At 41.9% G+C, this 27,566-nt stretch overlaps 1 protein-coding gene across 2 annotated transcripts; it reads left to right on the top strand.

Moving 5' to 3' along the window:
- Window positions 1–5,665: 5,665 nt before the first annotated feature.
- Window positions 5,666–14,760, top strand: LOC134176950 (uncharacterized). 2 transcript variants are annotated; one of them, XM_062643640.1, is made up of 6 exons: window positions 5,666–6,198; window positions 6,670–6,731; window positions 6,792–6,965; window positions 8,030–8,140; window positions 8,200–8,271; window positions 14,423–14,760. In XM_062643640.1, the coding sequence occupies exons 3-6, from the start codon at window positions 6,894–6,896 to the stop codon at window positions 14,534–14,536; spliced, it is 369 nt and encodes a 122-aa protein (XP_062499624.1). In that variant the 5' UTR covers window positions 5,666–6,198; window positions 6,670–6,731; window positions 6,792–6,893; the 3' UTR covers window positions 14,537–14,760. The 2 variants fall into 2 exon arrangements, with proteins under 2 accessions (XP_062499624.1, XP_062499623.1); XM_062643639.1 differs by having other exon boundaries at window positions 8,021–8,140.
- The last annotated feature ends 12,806 nt before the right edge of the window (window positions 14,761–27,566 follow it).

Genomic DNA, 27,566 nt, shown 5'->3' with positions numbered 1-27,566 from the left:
CCAACACTCTTGTTGCTCCCTTATCAATACACTTCTTTGGTGTATTCCTATCCTGTTAAAACTTATAACATATCGACGTGGAAGTGTTTTTCGATGTTTTGATGACATACTCTCGGTTTGTAACTGAACTTTTCTGTTATTCTCTTGTGCATAAATACCAGCGCCTTAGCTAGCAAGACCAAGAGGGAATAGCAGTCACGCCTTGGTTACTTGCACCACACGGAAACGTAACGACCAAGTCAGCTCTTAGCTGTGTTAATGAACATGTTACTGGGGTACACCACGAGGAGGTGGCTGACAAATGCACACACACACACACGCACACACACACACACACACACACACACACACACACACACACACACACACACACACACACACACACCTCAACCTAACCTAAATGTTAGGAGCTGCCTGTTAGTGGGTCCTGTGCGCTACTCAGGGAACTCTGGGCCTGTGCTAACAAACTCTTGGAGCTGGGCCAGGCACTCGCAGGAGCACCAACTTGTGAAGCCAACTGTGGTGTGAGCACCTGAAGTCTCACCGGGACCCCAGTGGGTGATGTCACGTCACAGCTGATGGCCGCTTAGGTCCCCAGTCAGTGACTAGGCACTCATTCATACTCCTGAGTCAAGAGAAGCAAATATGTGTTAGTTTCTTGCTTAAGGAAATTATGCCATAGCTCGCCATCACTGTGACTTGAACTTGCGACCCTTCAAGGTCCCGGATGTAAACAGTTTATAAGATGACTCTCTAACCAACTGAACTATTGCACTGCACGCAAGCACAGACACACACCTGGAACCTGGAACCTGGAATTCTGCCAATACTCACTATGGGCTTTGGCATCACAGAAGAAGTTTTTGCCAGGAAGTGCCATCATTTACTTGTGACAGGTCAGTCAATATTCAATGATACCAGGTCTCGTTGTATGGTATCAACCCATGTCTTCTTTGAACCATGCTGAGGACGTTTCATATTATGTAACTTGCTTCTCAGCAACAACTTTTGTGAACGAGAGACGTTCATCCGTTCTAAGTGACCAAGCCACTGTAATCTTTGATGTTGAATTTGACGTTCAATGGTTCTTCCTTTGCAGATTTCAAGTTGATGGTGTTTCTTATCTTGTTTAGTCTTGTTACCCCCAAGGTAGATCTAATACATTGCATCTGAAAAGTGGTCAGTCTTCGAATATCTACTTGGGTGATTGCCTAAGTCTCACAACGATATAATAAAACTGGCATCACTAGTGATCTAAAGACTCCCAGTTTTGTGTTCTTGCTAAATCTTCGGTTTGTGAAATCTACGTTTCCAAGACAAAATGTCCTGCCAGCTTTCTGAATACGTTCAACAACCTCTGTGTGGCAATCTCCAGACTTAGTCACAATGGTGTCCAGATATCAAAATTCAGAATCATTCTCCAGAACATGACCAGCCATCAAGACATTTGCTTCTTCAACACCAATGCTCAAGATTTTAGTTCTTTCAGTGTTGATCCTCGTACCCCATTTCATACAAGCATCATGGAAAGCACTCACCATCTGTTGCAACTTACTATTTGATGTACTTATTAGAGCCAAATCATCAGCATGCATGGGAGCTTTGATCTTATGTATCCCTTCAGGTTTTACTCGATAGTTCATGAATAGGCCACCATCTGTTCTGTAAGCAATCTCAATGCCACCACCCTTAACCTTGTCCAGAGTCTCACGCATAATTCTGTCCATAAACAAATTGAACAAGATTGGAGACAACACACACCCTTGATGGACACGCCCCCAGCCAGATGGTTGGGTTCCTGTGCACTACGCAGGAGCTATGGGCTGTGCTAAGCAATCTCCTGGAGTCTGGCCAGGTACTCACAGGCACACCGACTCTGGTGTGGGCACCCGAAGTCCCACAAGGACCCCAGTGACTGATGGACTTTTGTCGCAGTCAGGGGCTTTTGCCACCCCAGTCAAAGACCAGATACTCATTTATACTCTTGAGTCGAGGAGGCAATTGTGTGTGAGTGTCTTGCTGAAGGAAATTATGCCATAACTCGCCATCACTGTGACTTGAACCTGCAACCCTGCAAGGTCCCAGATGTAATTACTCTATAGAAGACTCTCTAACCAACTGAGCTATCACAGTCCGCAGGATTTTTGTAAGGCACGGCGGAAATTCTCATGACCACGCCCCACATAGTTTTTAACGGGACGCATTTTAATCTAGAAGCCAATCAAACTTGCTTGACAGTCTTAGAGATAGTATATATAGACCTGTCTCTAGACCCAGTGTTCTACTGATGTGAACCAAACCTAAAGCTTATTTTGTTCGCATTTGTTGCACCGTTTTTGAACAATTTATACCGGGAATCAGATGCCATTACCTGTTAAAGGAAAAGAAAACACCTTTTAAAGTTTACAACAGTACGCCCTTTTACTGCTACGCTTTGATGGTCATGTTTGTACAAAATACTGGCAAGCGCATGCCATGCATATGCATGATATACTCAGATCAAAAAATTCTAACTAGATTGTTCTCTAGTGTAGATTCCTGTTAGGACAGGCCATAATTATCGTATTTTTAGCTATCTGAATTGTAGACAAAAGTGCATGCCTAAGTGAGTGTGTAACATTGGCATTCAAATTAATTGAAATGTACAAATTTTAATTACGTCATCATATCATTGTCACCTTCATCAGACCACTATTTGCAGCCAGTGTGATTGAATCCATAAGATTTGCATGCTGTGTTGGAAGGTTCAAAGCTGTAATTTGATTAAGTTACACTCAATCAAACAATTAGCTGTTCTCACATTCTGCACACCACTATGTATAGTACAGTACGTTGCAGTGGACTTTCAATCTAGTGTGTGCACATTCTCACAAGGACTTACCACAATAATTGTGCTAAAAAGAGGAGGGGTTTAGGTCAAGGATTAGTATAACTCACACACACATCACAGTATATCACAACTTGGAATACGCCTCAAACTAAAAAGTCCGTTAAAGCCTGTCAGAAATTTCAAAGCTCGAGCAATAGATATTTGATTCGCATAATCAGTCGAGAACACATGATTGGGAGGGGCAACACAGTGTGCAAAATAACGGCCGGACATCGGACATTTACCGATTGAACGAAGCATTTGTCTGGCCATTCGCGATTTTGCTGGACATTTTGTCCGGTGGCGTAGTGGCAGGTGTGGAATTCCGTATGAGCACCCTCATCCTCGCACATCCCAGTGTCATGTCAACAAACGTAGTTTCCGCAGTTTGCGCATGAAACAAACGGAAACAGCCACGCGTCATACGTGTACTGTATAGCAGAATGCGTATTTTGTCAAATCCAGGATGTGGGCACCCAGGTACACACGCTGGGGCTTCGAGGTGCGCAGCAAGAATGCAGCAGACAGCCACGGGTCGTACACCGTGAACGCGGCAGGATAGGAAACTCAAAGATATGTGCGTGTGATGTTTTCTGTAGGGGCTATAAGAACCTGAAGATGATTAGGTTGCTAGGATAGCAAGAAGTCCTTGAACTAAAAACGTGCCACTAGCGTAGAGTAGTGCATGTTCTTGGAACGATTGCAGTTTCCACGTCTAGAGGTATGGCGCATATACTGACGAAGATGACGTTCCAAAACTCACTGGGTAGGACACGCCAACGGAAGTCAAAATGAGGAGGGGCTGGCTGCGCGAGACGGGGCATGCAGAAATTTACGCGGATGGGTTTGTAGCCATGCAGGGCAGAGTCGAGGAAACAACGAAAGTCTGTCTCTCTCTTCATTGCTATTTCAAACAGTGGCCACTTTTTAGTCAACCTTTTTTTAGTAATTTTTCAGGTGGGTTGTACTAATTGCATGCATATGACTCTTTATCAAAGGCATGCAACATCAAAGTGTCATCTAGGCTGGCGCTTGGTCAGGCATCCTCGAGCTAGCTGCGGTGGCAAGTATCCTTTATCAACCTGTTCGTGCAGTGTATTCCAAGAGATTTGGTTTGGCAATAAATACATGGACACGTGTACCAACCTTGAATTACTGGGGCAACCCATTATAATTATCATGAATTGATCCACTACAGTAACCATCAACTAGATCTGAATGGGGAAACATATGCCTTCACTCAGACCACTTTGTTCCTTGTGCTTGTATATCCAGTGTGGTGGACTCAGATGTTGGAAAAAGATGTGGTGGGATCAGTGTGTGTACACGTTTGGCTTGAATGTGTCATTGCTACACTCCTGGAGGAGATGTTGCAAGGTCTTTACTCCCAAGCAGGCATCCATTGGACCCGACGAGAATGTATATAACCCTTGTGGTTGAAACTTTTGGTCTTTGGTTGTCTCACAGCCTCGACGTTTCAAAGTCAATTGCACCGAGATCAGCACTGCATAACCACCTGACCGTTAGCCAAGCCACCTCACACTTCCATCAACAGTTGTTCGCCAAACTTTGGCTTTATAATTCTAGGATGGTTTTAGAGAGACTAGCATTCTAGAGTAGGGAAGATATTTTTGGGTTAATTTGAGATAGTTGTGTTGGGGTTGGGGTTGAGAAACTATAGTTGAACAGAGAAAATGTATTGATATATATATATATGTATGCTGAATTATTGTAAGTGATAAGTAGTATTTGCCAGGATTGGAATGTCCGACCAGATGTTTCTAATGTCCGGCAAATTTTGAATTGACAGGACATGATGTCCGGTGGTCAGTCAAAGACTATTTCGCACACTGGCAACATATCTACAGACCGCACTAATTTGTACTCTTATCTACCTACTCCGCTACAATGACACGCCTTAGATTTGCCTACATACCCCTAACAAAATAGCAACAAGAATCAAGCTTGTTGTGCTAGTCATTGTTATCATAATTTTGGTCTATGGAGAATCGTGTCGCAGCTCTGACAAGTCTTTCTCATTTATTTCTATTGTTAACCTGTTTATTGTTAGTTCTCTAAAGCCGTCTAATATTCTGCAGTAGCTACACCCCAAATTAAAAACATTTAGTGATGCTAGAGGGGAAACTGCAGTTGCTACCGACTCAATTGTGGGTGGTGCATGACAACCACTGTTGCTTTTTGAGTACTTGTATTACAATCAAGTTCATACCATATGGCAGTCATCCCCCTAATTGGTCTTACCATCACACCAAACATCCCAGACCCTCTAGGCAAAGAACTAAAATAATATGCAAAGAATTAGTTGCTTGCCTCAAACAACTTTGTAAATTTTTAAAATACAAAGTTTGTTATCTTTATAGCTACAATAGAGAACAGTAAACTCAAAGAACAACTGTTACGGAGACAGCTAATTAAATCAGTGTATGGTGACTCTAAAAGAATGCAATTAAACATTTAGCTTATCTGCTTATGTTAAAATGAGGCTGGTCTAGGATGCCATTTTACACATCACAATGCAGAACTTGTCAGTTTTGGAGTTAAATAATCATAGCTACCCGATCTCTATTTACCGGCTGTCTCCGCCTGTTTTTGGTACATCCTTGTACGTGCTTGGAATCCCGAGATCTACAAATTTTCCCACACCGCGCAAAATGGGTGAACGGACTTTATAGTAGCCATTGCCTACTCAGTAAAGCACGGCGGGTCTGTATGAGCGGGAGCCAAGGCACGGCGCTTCGCCGTGCCATGCTGAGGACAACCCTGCACACACACACACACACACACACACACACACACACACACACACACACACGCATGATATAAATATTAACCATATGGTCCATGGTAGCCTCGAGAGTAGTCTGAAGTTCATGTAGTCATTGTATTCCTTTACCAAGACAAGGTCTGGACCTTCAAGTCTATGCGGTTTGGCATTTTGGTAATCCGAACAACTTCACTAATTTGAACAGGGTGTGGCACGGAGCTGTTCGGATTAGCAGGGTTAGACTGTAGATGATGTCAGTAGCATAGTGGTAGGATTAGCTGTAAATGCACAGAAATGCAGAATGCTCAGTCACTGTTTGGTGCTTGATTGTCGAGTCCCATCTCAACATCTCCGATTTTGCAGTTTGTTATTTCTACATGTATAATAGCGTATTGGTGTTTGTGTTTGTATGCAGCAGTGCGACCATCAGCTTCTCTCTTCATTGGGAATGTTTCATACGTCATCCTGTTTGGTTGGTGGGTCAGCTTCTGCTACTTATTGGTGGCTTTCATTCTTGCTCTCACAGTTGTTGGTTTGCCTTATGGTCAGTTCTCAGTTAATAGGTCTGAATGTAGTTGTTTAAAGCATGTGTTCTGTTTTGGACAGACAGCCTGAAACACAGTGACAAAAAAGGTTGGACAGACTGTCAGAGGATGGCCATTTCTGCAAATAAGCAGGCAGGCATGCAGGTAGACTTACAGGTGGGCAAGTAGGCATACTGGTAGGCAGATTGATGAACAGACAGGCAGCAGGCAGAGCAAGAGCAAGTACTTAATCTGTTTGCTAGTTGCGTGGGACTTGCTTTGCAGGTAGTGATAGATAAGCTAGAAATGACTACACACACTGACATTAGAAGTCGAAGCAATAGAACAGAAACTTTGATAGGTTGGTTAGCTATTGTTTGACAGACATAGTAACATGAGGTGAAGATTATTAAAGCAATTTTGTGTAGTTTACTTTCGAATGAATGTGTTTGGTAACAGACTAACTCACTGCTTACTTGCTCCAACTTTAGCAAAACTCTGTCTGAAGCTGTCTAGGTATTTACTTTGGCCATTTGGTCGATTCATCACTAAGGTTGTTTTAATGTTTTGTTTACTTGGTTTTTAACTCTTCAGATTTGTCGGTTTATTTTAGGATCCATATGCTGCTAAACCACAGCATCTAAGGCAAAAAGCAAGATGTTCTAAAGTTGATGAGAAAACTTCGTTATGGGTTGAAAAGCAATCATCTGGCTACATGTCAAATAACAGTCAAATTGAAGATCAAATTACTGTTTCTCTGCGTTTGCCTTCCAAATTACAACCACAGGTATTTTATGTAAATTTTGCAATTGAATGCTATAACCTGTAGTTACAGGAAGTCACAGGACTTGTGGGGAGTTTACTTAATGTGGACAAGGGTATGGCTAAAGGAACACGCTAAAGTAGTGTGCAAGGCTAGGCTCCGCTTTTGCTGGCTAATGGGAAATCATTACTTGACCAAGTTGGGTATCTGAGCACTATCTCAGAGTAAACCTAACAATAACGTTAAGATCTCTTCAAAACTTGAAAACTAATGTGGCTGTTTCCACCAAGTTAAAGCATTTCTTGGTGTGCGATCAGATCACGTGAGCCTTGCTAATGCAATCACTTTCCCGGAAATCGCTTTTTGTTGTTTCTGTTGCTCCAAGCACTATGGAAACCGCTGTGCTACTTTTAGACCTTCTAGAGACTGACCTTCTTTTTGTGCGATCTATTTCCATTTAGCAACATTTGAGAGAACTGGTGTTTTGAGAGATTCTTTGGCATTTCAGGCAATGGGCACTGTCGATGGTCATCTTCTAACAGTTTATGAAGCACTCATCCCTTTGCAGGGACACTTTTGCGAACATTGTTGATCCCTGGACGTTGCTATTTTGGTTGTACACTACACTGAGCACTAGACGGTGTGCACTTCTCTGGAGTAAGCCTTGAAGTATGTTTATATGCATCCAGTTTTGTCACACTAGAAGAATGTAAAGCATGCAACAAATTATCCATTGGCAAAACAGGATGTGAGTCACGTGTAATTACTCGAGTCACACTAAGCTGATGGAATGGCGAACTATGAAGGTAGCTCACAAGTTTACACTGTGCAACAAAGTTGTTGCTCTGAACTATGCTATAGCTTTAGATGCCACAATGTTTGCTAGGACATGAGATTGACATTATCGTGTCTGCCCTTGAGATAGATCTAGAAATCTGATTGCAGTTTGTGGGTGCAAATACTCTTAGCTTATTTAGCCTAACCGACGTGATGGCATTTTAACAGAGGTTTATGCATTATTTACTTTAAATGGTTGTGTTCTGGAAATTGTTTGAATTTTGATAGTGTGAATGTGTTAGCTTTGGAAGAGGCCTTCATTCTGGATTTGGCTTATTTTGGGTGTTCCACTTCTGTTACTTGCACATGCCTTGATGTTTATATTCAGTTGGTTCCTTGTTATATTTATTCCTGTTGCAAAGGTTTGTCCTTTGTATTTTAGGTTTATGATGTATGTATGTATATGGTGGTTTGCTCCTAGATTAACTTGATACTCGTGCGCTCTGTATTGTTTGCTGATCCTTTAAGAATTAGGATAAGAAATCAAAGTTTGGTAAGTTATTGACTTTCCAACTGTTATTATGATTATACTATAGTATAGCATTCTGTACTTTGTAGAATTTATATTGTAGCTATAGTACAGTGTATCTTTACTTATTCAACCCTTGCTTATTTGACCCTCACATAGCTGACCTTCAGTGTCTTTTTAATACGTATGACTTCCTATTGGCCGGTGTGAGTGCTGTGAGCTCGTGGCATGATTAGATGGCATTGAAAGAAAATGCTTCTGCAAAATCCAAGAAGCCTACGCGTGTCGTTCTTACAATTGATCAGAAGATGAATGTTCTTAGAGACATGTAAACGTAGGCCATGTGTGATTTGAATGTTTCAAACCTTGGGGTTACTCGCACCTTGTGTGGCGCTCTCTATAGCATGGTCTGTGACACCAAGTCTGGGACTCAGACTGAGAGGCTTCATGTATTAGTCCTACGGCCCACAGCAGAAATGTAGCTGTTTTTCTGAGTTCCGTAGCCCCAACAGTCCGATCTAAATTTTATTAGCTAAATCGCTAGTTTAGGACTAGAATAGGCTTTTTGTTTGTCTAGAGCCAAAACGAAGTGTCCTTTCATAGAGAACGGGGGCGTCTCTAGTCGTCACCTAGTTGTCATGACAACCTACACTGCCGTTGTCTGAACAAGCTTCTCACTTGTTGAAACAGGTTGCTTCGTACTTGATTATTCATTATTCTGCTGAAAATCGAAGCTTGAAGCCTCACGTTTGTGCAAGTCAGGAGTTCCGTGTTTATTATCCGGGACATGACAAAGTGTAACTCTGTGATTCTACTGCTGTTACAACTGCAGCTGCAACGTTAACTGCTACAGCAACTACTACCAGAACTCATACTACTGAGTTTAGGACCAGAACAAGCGCACTGGCCATTCAGGTCAATTAACTTTTCACAGCATGCGGTATAGTCTATCTGTAAGTACCGGTGAGTCACAGTCATCATCCGGTAAGTCACGTGCAGCTCGCATAGCATGTGTTGTAGTGACGGTAAACACATCCATGAATTACATGTTGCATTACATGATCCGTATATAGTACATTGCTGCTTTAGTGTGATGCAATCTAGGAATGATGTAATAATAATATAATAACAATAATATTTATTTCTATCGCATCACCGCAGTAATGCAGTTCCCACTGGGGCAGACTAACACACGTACAACACACAGCTAGTGCTGTAGCTAGACATTCTTTTTAGGGCTAAATGTGTACTGTCACTACAACCCTCACTTTTACAAGTGTTAAAATTTCTCTCACTGTGCCTACAACTCAACTATTCAATTGAGACGCACTACTTTCATTTTTCCAAATTGCCTTTACTTGTAAGTGTCCGGTTGAGTCACAGTCATCATCCGGTAAGTCACGTGCAGCTGTGGCTATCGTACATCGAAATGGTAGGTATTCTTCTTGATTATATTCGTTCAACTCGAACAGGTAATTGGAAGTTACACTTGCTGACTATACGAAAGATGATACCCCGGTTCTTTGCTTACGACAGAGTAAATTATAGCCGGCACCTGACGCTCTACTGGTATGAAATGACTGTTTTACCTAAGACTCATCTAGATGCCCATGAGGAATTTCCAAGAGGCGAAGTTTGTGTGCAACGCAGTAACTGGGCATTTAGGCAAATTCCAGTAGACCAAGCAATTGAACAAACTATTAATCGTGACTCGAAGACCAAGGGCGGCATTATAGGTTTTAGTCAAAAACCCGGAGCCGACCAGAAATGGATTGCTAGTGCTTATCGGCGTGCTGAGATCTCCCGAAACTGTTTGGACATGGCAGGACTGTGTGAAAACACAACGAGATTGCACAAAGATCGTGGAGCAAACCGTATCAAGAAAGATGAAGCTTCTGTACAGGCTGTTCTTGAATCAATCAAAACAGGAAGCAATCCATTTTCAGTTGAAGACATCACTAATCTTTTTAGTGCTTCGTCTGGTGTCGTCGTCACAGATGACATAGCAGCAGATGTACTAAATGCTTATACCATCGGAGAAAAACGCTTTGTTCAGTTTGTTAACGAAAGACTGAAGTCCTCAAAGTTAGCTTTTACTATCCTCTTCCCAAACTGAAGCCTACGACATTCTCGGCACAGGTAAAAACAAAATCTGTAAAAGTGAAAGGACAAGAAGTAATCGCGCGTGCTGATCGAAACCTATTTGCTAGGTTACTAATTGTAGCACAGACTAGATCTTTAAATATGCGTGATGTTCTTTGCTACGAACTAGGTTCTCTCCCTTGGTCTCTAGCGCCAGTGGATGGAAGCTTGGCAAAACTGCAAAGTCAAAACTGCTCGATCTGTTAGAGAAAGACATTCCTCCTGCTGAAAATGTGCCTGGCAATGCTGCGTGGATGATTGATGCCATGGCATTGCTGCAAAGTTTAGGTACAATCCCAGCTACATTTGCAGATCTTGCCATGAAGGCGTTTGATGTAGCTACAGCAGCTTTCTTGTCTTGTTCTGTTCGGATCGATTTTGTGGTCGACAGATACCCTACTCATAGCATCAAACGTTGCGAACGAAGCCAGAGAGTAAAACAGGGAATCGTAAAAATTAACATAGCTAATCGATTGCAGACGTGTCTGTCACAGTGGAAATACTTATCGCTTGACAGTAACAAGACAAATCTCTCAGAGTTTCTCTTGCAAGAATGGATCAGACCAGAATATGCTGAACGTCTTCATCATCGCCTATTCTACGTGACTCACGATGCCAAATGCACCCTTCTAACAAGCAGTGATGGAGTTGCAGTTACTGCCCAATATGTAGCAGATCTGGAATGTTGTCATGAAGAAGCTGCCACTCGTTTGCTACTTCATGAAGCACATGCGGCTACTATGGGTTTCGCGAGTGTAGTGATACGATCACGGACGTTACCATTCTGGCTTGCTCTTTGTGTCTTGGCATCCCCTCTCGCATATTTTTTCGAACAGGGACTAAAACACGCTCACGGTTTATTGACATTCAAGCTGTGAGAAATTCCGTTAGTGAAAACGTTTGCGACGCACTTCTAGGATTACACGCTCTAACTGGCTGTGATACTACATCTGCTTTCAAAAGGCGAGGGAAAAAGACTGGTTTACAATTGCTGCAATCGAATTCGCAACTCTGTGATGGTATTCAACGACTCGGTGGTACATTTAATATTTCTGATGATTTGTTTACTGTATGCGAAACGTTTGTTTGCCAGTTGTATGGATCAAAGACGAATTCCATGAATGACTGCAGGTACGAGCTGTTCTCTGTAAAGGGTGCACAAGGCGACAATCTTCCCCCAACCCAGGACGCACTACAGATGCACATGCAGAGAGCTAACTAGCAAGCCGCAGTTTGGGTAAGAGCTCTTCAAGCCAAACCGGTTGTACCCTCTCCTTGTGGGTATGGGTGGGAAATTGTGAATGATCAATTAACAATGAAATGGATGACACGGAAACCAGCACCTGATGACCTACTGGTTTTAGTCAATTGCCGTTGCCATACCGGATGTAGTTCACGTCGACGTTCTTGTGTACGTGAAGGGATGCCTTGTACAGATGCTTGTGGTTGTGAAGACTGTGACAACCAAACCGCTTCATGTAGACGTGAAACATACAGCTAAGGGAGTGATGATGAAGCAGAGTTCTAGAGCAGCTGACTTACCTTTAGCTAGTTGATAATTTGCTTCAAGTTTGCTGCACACATAGTAATTATATAGACAAGAAAGACACATTTAGATTATTTTTCTTTATTTTGACAAAGTTAAAATACTATATAGTTAGACTACTAACTTGATTAGATAAGATGGATTAGATAAGATTGCCGTTTTGAGTAATAAACCTTGGTTGCTATGGCAACGCAGAGTATCTTTGGTTCTAGTACTTTGGACACTTTTTCAGACTAACTAATGTTAAATTCGCACTCTTCTATGTCGTTTGTCGAGATATCAATAATAAAATTTAGATCGGACCGTTGGGGCGACGGACTTTTGAAAAACTGACCGTGGGCTGTAGGACTATATCTGTTCTTTTGCATATCCGACCCTCTTTCGATATCTGTTTCCTACATCTGTTAGATAAGCAAGGATACACTGTAATATCTTCAATACGTATTGTTTTATTTTGCGGTTACAGCATGCTGATTTACAATGGTTTGGCCGGCCGGCTGCCGTTATACCTCGAGGATAACCAGTTGCGGGTATGATGGTTATACAGAAACATCTTAAAGGTTAAACTTCAAGACGTGCTACCAATCACACACATTTTAGTACTTTTGATACGTGCAAATTGAAAGTTGAATCCCTCTGAAAGTTTGATTCTGCACATGAGGCTGTCCAGATCTTGTGCAGGTGCTGCTCTTTCCACTACCGATGGTATTTTTGTTTGCCATTACACAGTATGTAGCTGTTTCTTCCGGTTACCTCAACAGATGTCACGTGGTAATTGCACAATGCCTTACAGGCAGTAATTCGACTTTTCTTGCACGCGACTTGAGTTTCAGTACTTTGTGACGGTTTATAATGCAAAGAAAACACTAAACAGAGAATCGCAGTGGTCTCCTCAAAGCAAACTCATGCAACAACAGACAGTCAGTGCTGCAGTTTTGGGCCACAGAAAGACAGTTTACCATAGTAGACTTTGCTAGTCATCTTGCTCTCATGCTCCTAAGTCAAGTTTGCGAAGATTGGACACTCAAATTGCCAATTGGGAGTGTGCCACTTTAAGCATAGCATCTTACAACAGCGAAGTTGAATTATTTGTATAATTGAAGTCAGAGTAATCTTGTGTGGTTGTGTACTGCTAGTCAAAGCCTGCGTTAGAACAAAGCTACTCGCACCGTTGCCATACCTACAAATAGATTTGCCTAGACAAACTAGAGTGTGTGTGGCTGTATGGAGTGGGTGTGTTTCTAGGTTTGGATTTTTGCAGGAAATAGTGTGGCAACCCTGTACTCATGAGAATGGAACAGATGTCTTCTTTTCACTACAACAGAAACAAAAATTTATCTTGCTTGTGTGCATGTGCCGTTAAATTAATGCTGCTTGAGTCAGTGCTGCAGGCACTATTATAGCACTGTGTTTTCTAGTGCAGTTTTTAGTTTAGCTATTGTAGGCAGGCAACTGTAAATCATCTATAGTAAGACTTGTCAGTTGAAAGCAATTATAGTGGTTAGGTCAGTCTATAATGCCATCTGTCACTCTATGACAGCATAGCAGTTTAGCTGCAGGTTTGTCAGGTTGCCATTTCTGCTAAACCCTGGCTGCAGTGAATGCTATAAATGTGAGGTATGACATCATGTTGTTTACATTATTTTCATATTTTTCTCATTTGTGATTTATGCAATGTTGAAACATTACAGTACATATTACTGATGGTCAGGTGGCAACTGTCAACATGACAGTAGCATGATTAAGGTTTACGGTTTTAATTAAACTGGAGCATTAACATGTGACAATGCTGCAGTACATTTAGCTTATCATGTATTCAGTCATACTTCAACTTGGCTATCTTTAGGTGGTTGTGAAATAGATGGCATTGCCAATCGAATATCAGCAATGTACATAATTTTGACATTCCTGATATTGCCACAACCATTGAGAGTTTTAAAAATTGGATAGTCTTTTGGATAAAACTGTTTCTCCAAATTTGTTTAGGAATTCATAGTTTTGGGTGCTCGCTGATAGGGGAAATTAATTTAGAGCAGGAATTGTTGTTTTATATTGAAATGCTAATATTAAAGAGGTTTTGTTTGGTATCAGAATACTTTTCTGTATGTGCTCATTGTGAGCTGTGTCTTCTGATATTTAAAGTTCATTCGCTTTGTTGAAACATTTCAAATGCTTTTGTGACATGCTCCCATCCTGAAGGCGTACAATCTTTTGATCCATCTCGAGCATTTGAATGCTAATGCACTTTGCTAAATCCTATGGTAGAGAAAGTTATTCTTTAGATGCACTAGGACAGGCAATTATTCAGAAATTATATTGTCAGTGTCATACGAGACTTGCGTAAACAGTTTGACTGATATATCCGGGTTAGCGAAAATACCGGCTGCTGGAGAACAGACGTGTTGTATTTCTAGTTGTTGTTGTGCTCAGTTCTCGTATTGTGTTATGTTCTGAATTGCTATACTTGAATATATTACATTGTACCAGGAAATGGAGCGTCTGAATTCTCTAGAGCATGTATCATTGATGGCAGTGGCAGCGGAGCTGGAGGAAGAGGGAGCACTTCCTCTCCCCCCCCCCAACTTGATGATCAACAACTGAGAAGAAATTTTGGAAGAAAAATATTTGAATTTTTTACTCCAGTATGACAGCGTTCACCGAACTAGAGATATGTATAACATATATAGTGCTTTCTGTTACCTAAGAGGAGTGATTAATTAAGTTGAAGTTCAACAGCAGAAAGCGCTTCCTGACATGAAATGCCCACTGAAAGCTTACCCTAGTTCATGTACTCCGATGTCCTTTCATGCCCCACCCCACCCCAACTTGCGAGTCACTCCGATGCCCCTGATTGACAGGAAATAGAAACTTGGCAATGGCGTGGAAGAAGTGGAAGCAGTGGTTCAAAGTTTATCTAGTAGCTTGAAATCGCAAGCTGGTTGTGTGCAAACATCGGGTTTTTTCTACACCCAATCGGTCAGGACGCTTTGGACATTTACAATGCATTTGTTTTTGGCGCTCAGGAAAGTAAAGACAAGCTTGAAGATGTTTTAAAGAAGTTTGAAGAATACTTTGTTCCAAAACATAACGTGAGGTACGAAAGACCATTATTTCTTTATGAGAAATCAGATGCAAGGTGAGACAATTGACCGGTATGTTACTGAGTTACGTACATTAGAGAAGACTTGTGAATTTGGAGCTATCAGTGAGTTATTGGTAAAAGACAGGTTAGAGTCCAACAAATAAGATCAATTATGCACTATTTTGGGGTGTTTAGGTAGTTGGCCAAGGTTTTGCTTGAGGTTTTCACAAATCAGGTCCATTGAGAAACCAGCTTTGAGAGGATACAGATTGGACCTGGCCAGTCGAGCATCGAAAATGTTTGTCAGATTTGCAGCTAATGGGTGTTCAAGTACCAGTTTTAGCATTTTATAGTGTTGAAGCTAAAACAATTGTCTCGGGCAATGCCACGTCGTATGGTCTGGGTGCTGCATTGCTGCAAATTCAATCAGATGAAAGGAAAGCACCAGTTCATATGCATCAGGAACGTTGACAAATCAAGAAAACTGTTTTTCACAACTTGAAAAAGAACCATTGGGTTTGGGGATGTGATCGATTTGAATCATTTCTGTTGGTCGAGGTGAACCATTTACCATTGAAGCAGACCATAAACATTTAGTCACTATTTTGAACAAGCAAGACGTAGACGAAGTCCTCCACTGGTTCGACGTTTTAAGATGAGGATGATGAAATTTAGCTTTCAATTTGTGTATGTTCCTGGCGGAGAGTTGCAAGTAGCTGATGCGTTGTCTAGGCGACCACAAAGTTCTTCTGATGTAGTATGGTGGATGAGGCATTAAGCTGATAAAGGCTGTTGAGAAACACGTTGAGGGAATTAGAGACACATTACCAGCATCAAAAGATGGTTTACTGAGGATCAAGGAGGCACCTCGTCAAGATTTAGAGATGCAAGAGTTGATCAGGGTTGTCACTGCAGGATGGCCGAATCGTGTTAGTCAGGTTGCTGCTTCTGTTCGGCCGTTTTGGAGCCATAAGGATTCATTGAGTGTGGTTGACGATTCAGTGTTAATTAAGAGGACATTGGATAGTTATTCCCAAGTCTGTGAGAAAGGAGATGCTTAAGCTGGCACATGATGGGCATTTGGGAATAAAAAAGACCAAGAAACGAGCAAGACAGTCAGTGTGGCGGCCACAAATGAATTGCCAGTTAGAGTTAACAGTTTCCAACTGTATGACTTGTGCAAGATATGCAAGTGAGCAGAGGAAAGAGCCACTTTGTAGTACTTCCATCCCAGAAAGACCTTGGGGAAAATTGGGTGCAGATTTATTCAAAATGGAAAAGATGTGTTTTCTAGTAGTTGTTCACTATTACTCGAGGAATCCGGAATTTAAAAAGCACACTGGAACAAAATCAACAGATATCGTACTAGCATTGAAGGGTGTCACAAGTAACTGCATCCTTAGCATGCACTCGGCTGATCTTGCTGTTAACTCAAATCAATCTATTTCAAGAATGACTGGCTAGTCAGAAATGCCGGTCGATGATTAAAAAGTACAAGTTCCCGGGTGTTACTACATCCTTCTCTTTCTCTCCCCTCCCCCTCCTCTTTCTCTTCCTTCCCCCTCCTCTCCCCTCCCCTCCTCTCCCCTCCCCCTCCCCCTCCTCTCCCCTCCTCTCCCCTCCCCTCCCCCTCCCCTCCTCTCCCCTCCCCCTCCCCCTCCCCCTCCTCTCCCCTCCTCTCCCCTCCCTCTCCCCCTCCTCTCCCCTCCCTCTCCCCCTCCTCTCCTCTCCCCTCCCTCCCCCTCCTCTCCCCTCCCCCTCCTCTCCCCTCCCCCTCCCTCTCCTCTCCCCTCCCTCTCCTCTCCCCTCCCCTCCTCTCCCCTCCCCCTCCTCTCCCCTCCCCCTCCTCTCCCCTCCCCCTCCTCTCCCCTCCCCTTCCTCTCTCCTCCCCCTCCTCTCTCCTCCCCTCCCTACTATGTGACAGTGATACTAACAATTAAGAGGCATGCAGTACAATACAGTAGTCTAATCTACTACAAATTCAGTCTGTCTAGTGCCTTTCTTCTTTTGCTGGAATGGCAGACTGGAGTCACTCCTTTGGCACTTAGATTTGATGCTTCAGTTGGTTTCACTTGCGTCTCTAATTCTTCTGGTTTTATGCTAATCTTTGGCGATGGTACCATCACATCCTGTTCTATTTGTTTGTCAACTTTATCTTGTGGTTGTTCTGGTAAGTCTGGTGCGACATCTCACTCTTCAGGTTCTCCCGGCGATACGGGTACCATTGCTCTTGAACAAGGTTTATCTGATAGATGTGTTGGTTCCACTAGTAGGTCTTCTGATTCACTTCTTTTTTGTCTTTCTAATTGTAAGGTTTTCGTAGTCTGATGCCTGTTTTGGACGACCTCTGTTGTAATTGTGCACGTGGACTCTCACTCCATTGTAAAAGTCTATCACACTATTCTGGTTATCCTTGTAGAACTGTTTCTGTTGCCATTGTTTTTATTGTACCATTTGCTCCAAATTGGGGTGTAACAAATCTAAACGTGACCGTAATTTGCAACTCGTTGCTGACCCATTTGGAATGTGTTGTGATCTGTTAGCTGAACAACACTTTTGTCAAGTGATATGTTAATGTTCCTTGTTTTGCTAGGGACAGTTTTTTCTTCAATACCTGTACTGCTCTTTCCTCCAGCCCATTACTTGACGGGTGATACGGTGCTGTTTAATTGTGGTCTATTACATTCGATTTTACAAAATTGGTAAACTGTTGACTGGTAAATACTGACCCATTGTCTAATACCAGTTTTCGGGAATTCCACGAGTTGAGAAAAATTTTCTAACTTTCCACCGTAGTTTTCGTTGTTGCTGACACTACAGGTTCTACTTCAATCCACTACGTGTGTGTCAATTAGTACAAGAATCACTTTTCCTAGCAAGGGTCCAGCATAGTCCATGTGCACACTCATCCACGGCTGATGGGGCCAAGACCAGTGATGCAATGGAGCTTTTGGTGGTGTGTTCCTTGTTTCTTGACAACTAGAACAACTTTGGACCTTGCGTTTGATGTCCCCATTCAGTCCAGGCCACCAGATTATTGTTCTGACTAAGATTTTCATCCGTGCCACCCCAGGTTGACCAGCATGTAACTCCTCCAAAACTCGTTGTTGCCCTTGTGGTACAATTCATAATACGCATCCATTTTATATATAGTTGTTCACATGAGCAGTTCCACTTTACTCTAATTCCGTCACATTTTGTGGTGTGAGTGCTTCCGTTATTGCCTGAATTCATCCCTTGTCTGGATGTAACCCTGTCTTGTCTATGACATGTCTCAAATTAAATACACTATTTCAGATTGCATTAACCAGCATTTGTCTTAATTCAGCCTTAGTCCAGCCTCTTCCAACTTTGTCACACCTTACCTAAGTTAGACAAATGCTCTTGTTTGTTTTTTCCTGTTATTAAAATGTTATCTAAGTAGACCACTACTCCTGGAATTGCTTGCAACAGAGTTTCCATCGTTCTTTGAAAGATACTGGGAGCCGATGAAACACCAAACGATAGTCTATTATACTGATATAACACCTGGTGAGTATTGATGACTACATACTTACGTGATTCCTCATCAAGTACAAGCTGTTGATATTTTCTATCCAAATCCAGGGTTGTAAACTGCTGTTTTCCTGCTATTCGAGCAAACAAGTCAAGCCCATAGGCTGAGGGGGTTTGTGGGGTTCAGATGAACTGCTCGCTCAGCTGTCTAGGTCCGCTTTCGATCCAACGTTAGACTCACCCCCAGTCCTTGCTACGCCATGTGCTCTAGGAATCACGTGTGGATATGACCATGTGGTTTCACACGTGTTGTTGGCCTAAGCACGCCATGTGTGAAACCACATGCCCCTAAGCAGCTAGCGCACGTGATGACTTGACACGAGTCTAATGGCACGTAGTACGCAAAACGCACCTCTATATTTGATACGCCCTACTAGTAGCATCGAACTTTCATGCCTCTGCATCTGCCCAAATTACATTGCGCATGTGCCATTCACTATTCACGGAAGTGCAAGCGGCATAGAGATATGGGACGTCAGGAGCAGAAACCACGAGAAAGGAAACAGGTAGCTGCCAGTTCCCAAAGATTAGAGCAATTCTTGCAACCAAAACCTAAGGCAGTAGTGAGCGCTGAAGACATCGACATTGCTAGCTCTGAGACGGATCTTGCCAGTTGTTCAGCTGCTTTTGCAAGCCCGTCTCGTCAGCAGCAGATTCTTTACCAGAGGTGTGCTGTAAGCCTGTTACAGCTCAAGCCCTGTCAAGCTGTACTAGAGAAATCCAAAATGGCGATAGTATAAAAACCAGTCATCAACCCAGTGGGGAAAGCTGCATACCATTGGACATTGGTAGTATATTCATCAACACAAAGTCTTGTGAAGAGTTTTGTAGCGCTGTATGTGCTCTGACCATCGACCAGAAGTATGAGCTACTAAAGAGTCATAAGAAGCCTCGGAACGATCACATATTTCCAACACAATACCTTGGTGGTTGTAATCGTTCTTTCCGGCAAGTGTGACTGACAGAGTACTCTTGGATGGTTTACAGTGAGGAGGTCGATGGTGCATTATGCATTGCTTATGCGATCTTTAGTGCACATCTTTCAAGAGGCAAGTTTGTAGCACAACATTTCCGTGCATGGCATAAGAAAAGCGAAAAGGCAAAGGAGCACGAGCGATGTTTGTACCATCAAAGTGCTATGGAGCAAGCTGACCGATTGGTTCAAACAGTTGAATGTCCACAAACCAGCATAGTTGCCCAAGTTGATGCTTGCAAAGCTGCCAACGTAGAATGCAACCGCAAAGTACTCAAGTCCATTGCTAGCGCTGTGTTGTTCTGTGGCAGGCAATGCATTTTCCTTCGGGGAGATGTCGAAAAAATAGACATGCATGAAACGCCTGTTTCTGGCAACCCAGGAAATTTTCTTGCTCTTCTCAGGTTGTTAGCTGTTCATGACAATGTGTTACGTAGTCATTGGAAGCTCCTTCATTAGATGTGCCACATACCTCTCTCCTCAAGCTCAGAATGAACTGATCGATGTGATTAGAAAGCACATAATTCTTCAGGGCATTCTATATGATTCGAATGCTGCACCTTATTATACAATCTTGGCTGCTGAGGTTACATCCCACAATGAAGAGCATCTTGCTCTCTGTGCCAGGTTTGTCGATAGGAAGAAAGACGTCAGAGAAGAGTCTTTGTCATTTTTGAAGCTGGAAAGAATAAGTGGTGATAAAATTGCTGAAGTCATCCTGGAGTTCTTGAAAGAAAACAATATACCAGCAATGAACATGCGTGGCCAGGGATACGATGGTGCCAGTAACATGTCATCAGCTTCAGTAGGCGTTCAGGCACGTATTCTCATAAAAGCTCCTTTAGCTACGTATGTCTGTTGCAATGGCCATTGCCTCAATCTCATAATCAGCAAGTCCTGTGCCCTACCTTAGGTGCACAATGTTATTGACCGCCTGCAGTATTGCTGCCACTATTTCTGCAACAGCCCTAAACGAAATGGTGTTCTTAAGCTTATAGTCACTCACAATGTGGATAAATCAAAGAGAAAACCTCTTTTGGATCTTTGTAAGACTCGTTGGGCTGAGCAGCATAGTGCCTACCAGCATTTCTACCAAGCGTATGTGCTTATTGTGGAGGCTCTTGAGGTGATTGGATTCAAACACCATCTTGCTAAGTATGGTAATACATATGCTGATTGGGATTCAACAAGCCGAAGTGATGCACAGCAAATTCTAGCCAGCATTACATTATTTGAATTTATTGTTGTCTTTCTGACGGTGTATCAGTTTTGTCACACTTCAGTGACATCATAGTTAAGCTCCAGAAATCAGCGCTTGATATTGTTGAGGCACATGAGATGGTTGTTGAAATTTTGAAGCTGTACCAACGTGAACAAGAGAACATTGATGCCACCTTTGGTCTACTATATACTCAAAGTGTAAGGATGGCTGAGAAGATTGGAACCACTCCTACAATGCCACGCATAACATCAAGGCAACAGCACCACAACAATGCTGAAGCTTGCCCCCTTGTGAGTATTTCAAGAGAAATTTAGCAATTCCCTTTCTTGATCACATTATTATATCCATTAATCAGCAGTTTTCACAATCAGCAATTGTTGCTGCTTCACTACTTGGCCTTGTCCCGAGTGTCCTATGCACAAAGGAAGTTAACCTTGAAAACGCCATAAAGAGTATGAAGGAGATCTGCCATCTCTTGAACTATTTGAGTTAGAGCTCAAGTGATGGAAGAATTGATACATGCCCATGTCACTACAACTGAGGCCTGCATATCCAGCAGCTGCAATCAAAGATTGTGACATCGACAGTTTTCCAAACATAAGTGTTCTTTTGCAGATAGCTTGTACGATCCCAGTTACATCCTGTGAATGTGAACAAAGCGCTAGTGTGTTGCAACAGTTGAATAACTATATGCGAGCATCAATGGGAAAGAGTTGCCTGTCACACCTTGCACTCCTTCACATCCACTATGATGCAGAGGTTGATTTAGACAAAGTAGTAGACTGCTATGCTCATCTTCATCCTCGCAGACTGGAGCTAGAATAAATCTTGCAATGAGTTTTGTTTTTGCTTTTGACTTGACCTACCAAAGTTGCTAATGTAATTTTCGAAAATTTATTGTGTTTTTTCTGTACATGCATCTATATATATATATATATATATATATATATATATATATATATATATATATATATATATATATGTATATATGTATATATATATATATATATATATATATATATATATATATATATATATATATATATATATATATAAGATCAAAAAGACCACGCGATGTGTTTGTGATGTTATTGGTCACATTTTGGTGTATTACGCACCTCCATTTTTGAAGCCACACTACGGCCCTGCAAGTCTTGAATGCGTGGAATTGGATAAATATCACATTTTGACACTTGATTCACTGTCAACCGATAGTCTCCACAGATTTTGACCTTTCCACTACTTTTCAGTACTGCAACTATGGGAGCCGCCCCGCTCACTCCGAATAGTGTATTGGCTCAATAATTCTGGCTTTTGTGAGGTTGAACAATTCTTCTTCTATCTTCTCTCACAGTATACTGTACTTGTCTTTGGTCAGTAAAACTTGGGACTCGTCGTTTCTGTCACTGGTAATTTCGCTTCCACGCCTTGTGCCTAACTTCCCACTGAACACTTCATTGTATAATAACAATAACCCTTCCACTTTTCTTTGGTGAGGGTTTACCTCCTAAAGATGAACTCTTCCCCAATCAATTTGTACTTGTCGAATCCAGTCTCTTCTTAATAAACTCGGGCCAGTGCCTGCAAGCAGAAGAGACCATCGGCATCCATTCGGAATGTCTACCTGCACTTTCAACTTTCTACATACAGGTACTGGTTCCCCAGTCTTCATTGTCTTCTTTGTATCTTTGCAATACTGACGCTTGCTTCTGTGTCTATTTCCATCTTGAGTGACTGTCCTTGTACAGTCATCGTTGTTTTCATAGGCGTCTCTTTTCCTTTGTGTAACTCGTGAATATTACCACTAATCCACTCAACCTCCTCATCCTCATTTGTATCTAACTGTACCTCCTCATAGCCAATTTGTAGGAACCTCTGCCACGGTCCTCTTTCTCAGCCGTTTTTTCACTATTCGACAAACAGCCTTTGCATGCCCAATTTTGCCGCAACCAAAACATTTGACATTCTTGAACCAGCACTCGAACTAAACTGTTTGTGTCCCTGTTTACCACAGCGATAACAACAACCTTATCAAAATGACAACAATATCTTGTCAGTCGGTTTGTTACCTGCTTTGGGTACTCGTTGCTTCTGTAACTGGTATACGGACTCTCCTTCTGGATTGCCAGGCGTACTCATTGCTCCCTTCTGCTTTAACTCTGTGGTATTCTTTTTGCCTGTTTCTTGTGCAATCGCTAATTTATACGCCCCCTTGAATGTCAGTTCTGTTTTTGCCAACAGCCGTCGCTGTATACGGTCATTTATTATTCCTACAACTAGTCTGTCTCGTAGCATATCATTAAGCACCACCCCAAATTCGCGATGTTCACTGAGTCGCTGCAGCTTTGCCATGAATTTAGTGGTTGATTCGCTTTCCTCACGCGATTGACTGTTAAATCTAAATCATTGTACTATTACTGATGACTTCGGGCCGAAATTTTCTGTCAACGTCTGTAGTATTTCATCAATGAACTTCTCTTTAGGATTCAACAGAGCCTCTAAACTTCATAGAGTTTAATAGGTGTGAGCTCCAATCACGCTTAATAGAATGATGCATAATATATGTACGAGTTTAGCATGTGAATCAATTAATAACCACTCCTACTAAGAGGTACATTAGAAATAGCGTCTATGTGCCATCCTACCTATTCATAAATACATCTTTTTGCTTTGCCTGTACAGATGACAAATGGGCACACCCGAAAAAAGTAGTATAGCACACCGCAGCAGTGCCTCTGCCTGGAGAAACCCCTGCTGAGTGCTGACAATATGAATGAAACCATCTGTTTTGGTTAAAACATGGTTGGCTTTGACTATTTGAAAGTGCAACTGAGTTTGTTTTGGGTTTAGAACTTGGTCATTAATGAGCATCCAGTTGGCTCTTTATTGTAAGTCATTCATGATTGCTTTCTTTATACTACTTGCAAGCTTTATCTGCAATTATAGGTTTCTGCCTGGATAATAGTTTCCAATTTTCGCCTGCATTTTGCTTCATAGCCAGTATTCATCTATTGCTACAAATGCAAGGATTAGTTGGTATCAAACCATATTACCCTGCCTAGAATGGCAGGAGTACCTAGCACATTTGGTACTATGTGCCTTTGTACAGTGTGGTTAAGGAATAGGGTAGAAGCCATAGAATTCCTTGGAGGATTGCAGACCCAAGAATACATCACTGATAGCTGTAATTTTTATTCTGATTTGGTTGCTTCCTTTACAAATATTTTTAGTGACAACTGCTTTGTGCATCAGGTAGAAATTCTGCAAACTTTCATCAGAACTGTAGCTATCAGTGATGTTTTCCTTTGTCTTTTTTTATCCTCCAGGGAATTCCTTGGCTTCTACCCTACTCCCTAACCACACTGTACAAAGGCACATAGTACCGAATGTTCTAATGAGTGTCCTTGCCTGTCTGGGTGGGGTAATACGGCATACCTATTATGGCAATTATGATTCAGCCATATTATCAATGTAGGTTGGAGAATTGTATGCAGTTGGTGAACAGGTGATGTGTTTGTCAGTGCAATCATGACAAGAGTTAGAGTTACTGCAACTCATATCGAGTTGGTGTTGGCCTCATGCACAACGTGAATAAACATGAGAGTTAAGACAAGATTTTTGATGTTATTGTCGCATAATATTATTATCATGTTGTGCTCAAGCAGATCATTCTGATCTATAAGGTCTTTTGTAAGCACCAGAACCTAGCCCTGCTTCAGATGTTCCTAGACCATCATGGCTGTTTTGCCAAGGATGTAAATTTATGCCAAGTTTTTAGTTTCTACCATTTTAATATACGGCATCGTCTTGTCTGTTAAGCCAAGCTCATCATCGTCGCCATCAGTGTCGGCGTTATCGTTACCATTTCTTAGATGAGGAAATCTTCTAGTACGAAATAGCCTTAACAGATGACCAGGGACAACTTGGCGTTTTGCCAGAGGAGGAGTGTGACAACTTGTGCAGCATGCAGTTTTGACATCAGGGTGTTTTACTCAAAAATGCAGTTTCAAACATACAAGCTATCTCTCTGGCTGTAGCTGATCATAATCATGAAATGAGAAGAAACAAGAGTATGGAAAATGTGTCAGGAACTTGAAAATGGCAGTTTTACCGTATTTAATTAATCATTTCTCTGATTGGAAGGATGCAAGAAGACATGATATTGCTACTGTTTTGCAATTCTGTATGTTTATGGAAACAAATTGGCTTATCATTTCATCTGGTCATTGTCAAGACAGTGACGTTGTGAGTGGTGAAGGTCACTGTTATGTTTGTATGTTTGTAGAGATAGCCATGCGTGTAACATACATGTATAACACAACTCTGCTAGTAATTATAAAATCAAAACAGGACAACTCAATACCGGTCTGTGAATCACTAACTGCTACCGCTATAACTATCTGTGAAACCACACCACATCTTCCCCTCTCTACCACAATGTAGAGGGGTACCATCTATCATTGTATGCCAAACATCTCATAGTCTTTATGCCATGTTGGGGCCCATCGTAATCTTGATGGTCTTGCAGAAAGCTGTTCTCTCCCCCCCTTTTTCGCCTCACTACCCGTACTTCTTGTAGTCCTGTCCTCTCCTGGCAACTCATCTTTCTCCTCTACCCCATCTGCCGTTGTTGTAGCTGGCACCAATACCAATCTGTCCGCATGCCATCTAGTACCATCACTCAAACAATAGGTATCGTGTCCTCTATTTTCTACCACCTCCAAGGGCTTGGATAATCTTGGGTGCAATTTGCTTTTCCTTACTGGACGTTGGAAGAATACTCTTTTGCATTATGTTCTCTATCCACTTTCTTTTTTAGTTTGCGTTGTTCTTGTCTAATCTTTTTTGTTGTATCTTCTGTTGTTTCCTCAAAGTAGCATTCTCTTCCTCCATATCCTCATTTACACTATTCTTGTCATTCACTTGTGGTGGTAAAATTGCATGCAAAGGAAGGTGAAATTCCCTATTTATCATCATTTCCGCTGGTGATCGCCTTGTCAATGCATGAGGTGTTGCTCTGTAATTTATCAATATCCATCTAATTGCTTCAGGGAATGATCTGCTATAACAAGTGTGTTCTCAGACCTTGTTTCACGACTTGGTTGAACCTCTCTACTCCACTGTTGCTTGTGGATGGTGTAATGATGTTCAATGACTTAAATTGTCCTGAAACAAATTGAGGTCTGCTATCTGTGACAATAGTAGATGGCAAACCCCAATGAACAAAAAGGTCTTTCAAAAATTCAATGATTTGACTAGTTTCAGTATGACTAGTGGGACAAATCTCTGGCCATCTTGTATTCTAACTATGTACCACAATTAGAAATCGATAATTGTTCGGTGCTCCTTGAAATTCTCCAACTACGTCAATTTGAATCTCTTCGCAAGGCTTGGTCGGCCAAGGTATTGAGTGGAGTGGCACCGGTTTACATTGCAGTGATTTTCTCGACTTCCTCGTGCTACACAAACATTATTCCAAACAGAAAGCTCATCCTGAACGTTGTAGAATTTACTGAGTTGGTTACTTGTCAAATCTCATGGCCATCCCTTCACTATATATTCTCTGACTTTCTGTAGTATTGGATCTTTCTCTGACTCTTGTCTCAACTCTCTTGGTGTGACTACTGAGTCCAAGTATTGGCAAACCACCCGAATCGTTTCTCCGCCCACAGCACATAGCCCATAAACTCGATTTTTGTTTGCCCAAATGAGCACTTTTTACTGTTTAATGTGAGATGGTGGTCTGCTAGTTCTAGAGTTTTCTCTATACGGCAAGAAGTGCTCATTTGGGCAAACAGAAATTGAGTTTATGGGCTACAGAATCGATGCCAATGGCTTAAAACCATTCACTCAAAAATTGAAGCAATCGTAAACATTCCAATCCCAATAAATATGAAAGAGCTTGCATCATTCTTAGGAGTTGTGGGATCAGTAGACAAATTGAAAAGAAAAATTGTATTGCCACCTGATTAGGCTCATTTTTCAATAGATGATGCAACACACTGTATGTCACGTGTGATTCTTCAGGAGTGGCACTGGAGGCAGTGTTAACCCAAATTAATCAAGGCATCGAAAAACCGATAGCATTTGCCTCACTGGCATTGACAGATCAAGAAAGAAATGCTCGGTAGGAGAAAGAGAGGCTCTGGCTTGTCTATGGGAAAGGTGGCACAATACTTTTATGGTTGCCAATTTGTATTGCAAACAGACCATCAGGCGGTAACGGTTCTGTCATCAGGAGGATCAGGCCATCGACCTCTTCGAATTCATAGATGGTTCGATCGTTTCAACCAGTATAATTTTGAAGTGCAATACATACCAGGCAAACAAAATCAGGTTTCAGATTTTCTTTTAAGAGTCTCTGGTGGTTTGCATAATACAGAATGTGGTGTGGGCGGAGAAACGTTTCAGGTGGTTTGCCAGTACTTGGACTCAGTAGTCACACCAGGAGAGTTGAGACAAGAGTCAGAGAAAGATCCAATACTACAGATGGTGGTCTGCTAGTTCTAGAGTTTTCTCTAGACGGCAGTCATGTTCTGCATTGCTTGAGCCATGTATTACTATATCGTCCAAATATACAGTCACTCCTTCAAGCCCTCTCAAAACTTGCTTCATAATCTTTTGGAACGCACTAGGGGCTGATGCCAAGCCAAATGGAACTCGTCGAAATTGATACACCCCATCATGAGTAATGAACACAGTAATGCTCCGACTGCTCGTATCTGGAGGAATCTGCAAACTGCCTTGATAAATTCAGTCTGGAGAATACAGTTGACCCATTAAATTCTGACATTAACTC

Source organism: Corticium candelabrum, chromosome 3, assembly GCF_963422355.1.
Source record: "Corticium candelabrum chromosome 3, ooCorCand1.1, whole genome shotgun sequence".
Taxonomy (NCBI): domain Eukaryota; kingdom Metazoa; phylum Porifera; class Homoscleromorpha; order Homosclerophorida; family Plakinidae; genus Corticium; species Corticium candelabrum.
Note: the sequence above shows the minus strand (reverse complement) of the source record. Positions and strands in the feature narration are given on the sequence as shown.

What these genes read in the sequence shown, in the direction of transcription:
- LOC134176950 (XM_062643639.1), top strand. Translation starts at nt 6,894, where the DNA reads ATGTCAAATAACAGTCAAATTGAAGATCAAATTACTGTTTCTCTGCGT. An exon ending in CTTCCAAATTACAACCACAG is followed by an intron (nt 6,966 to 8,020) that starts GTATTTTATGTA and finishes TGAATGTGTTAG; the next exon opens with CTTTGGAAGAGGCCTTCATT. An exon ending in TATTTATTCCTGTTGCAAAG is followed by an intron (nt 8,141 to 8,199) that starts GTTTGTCCTTTG and finishes GTTTGCTCCTAG; the next exon opens with ATTAACTTGATACTCGTGCG.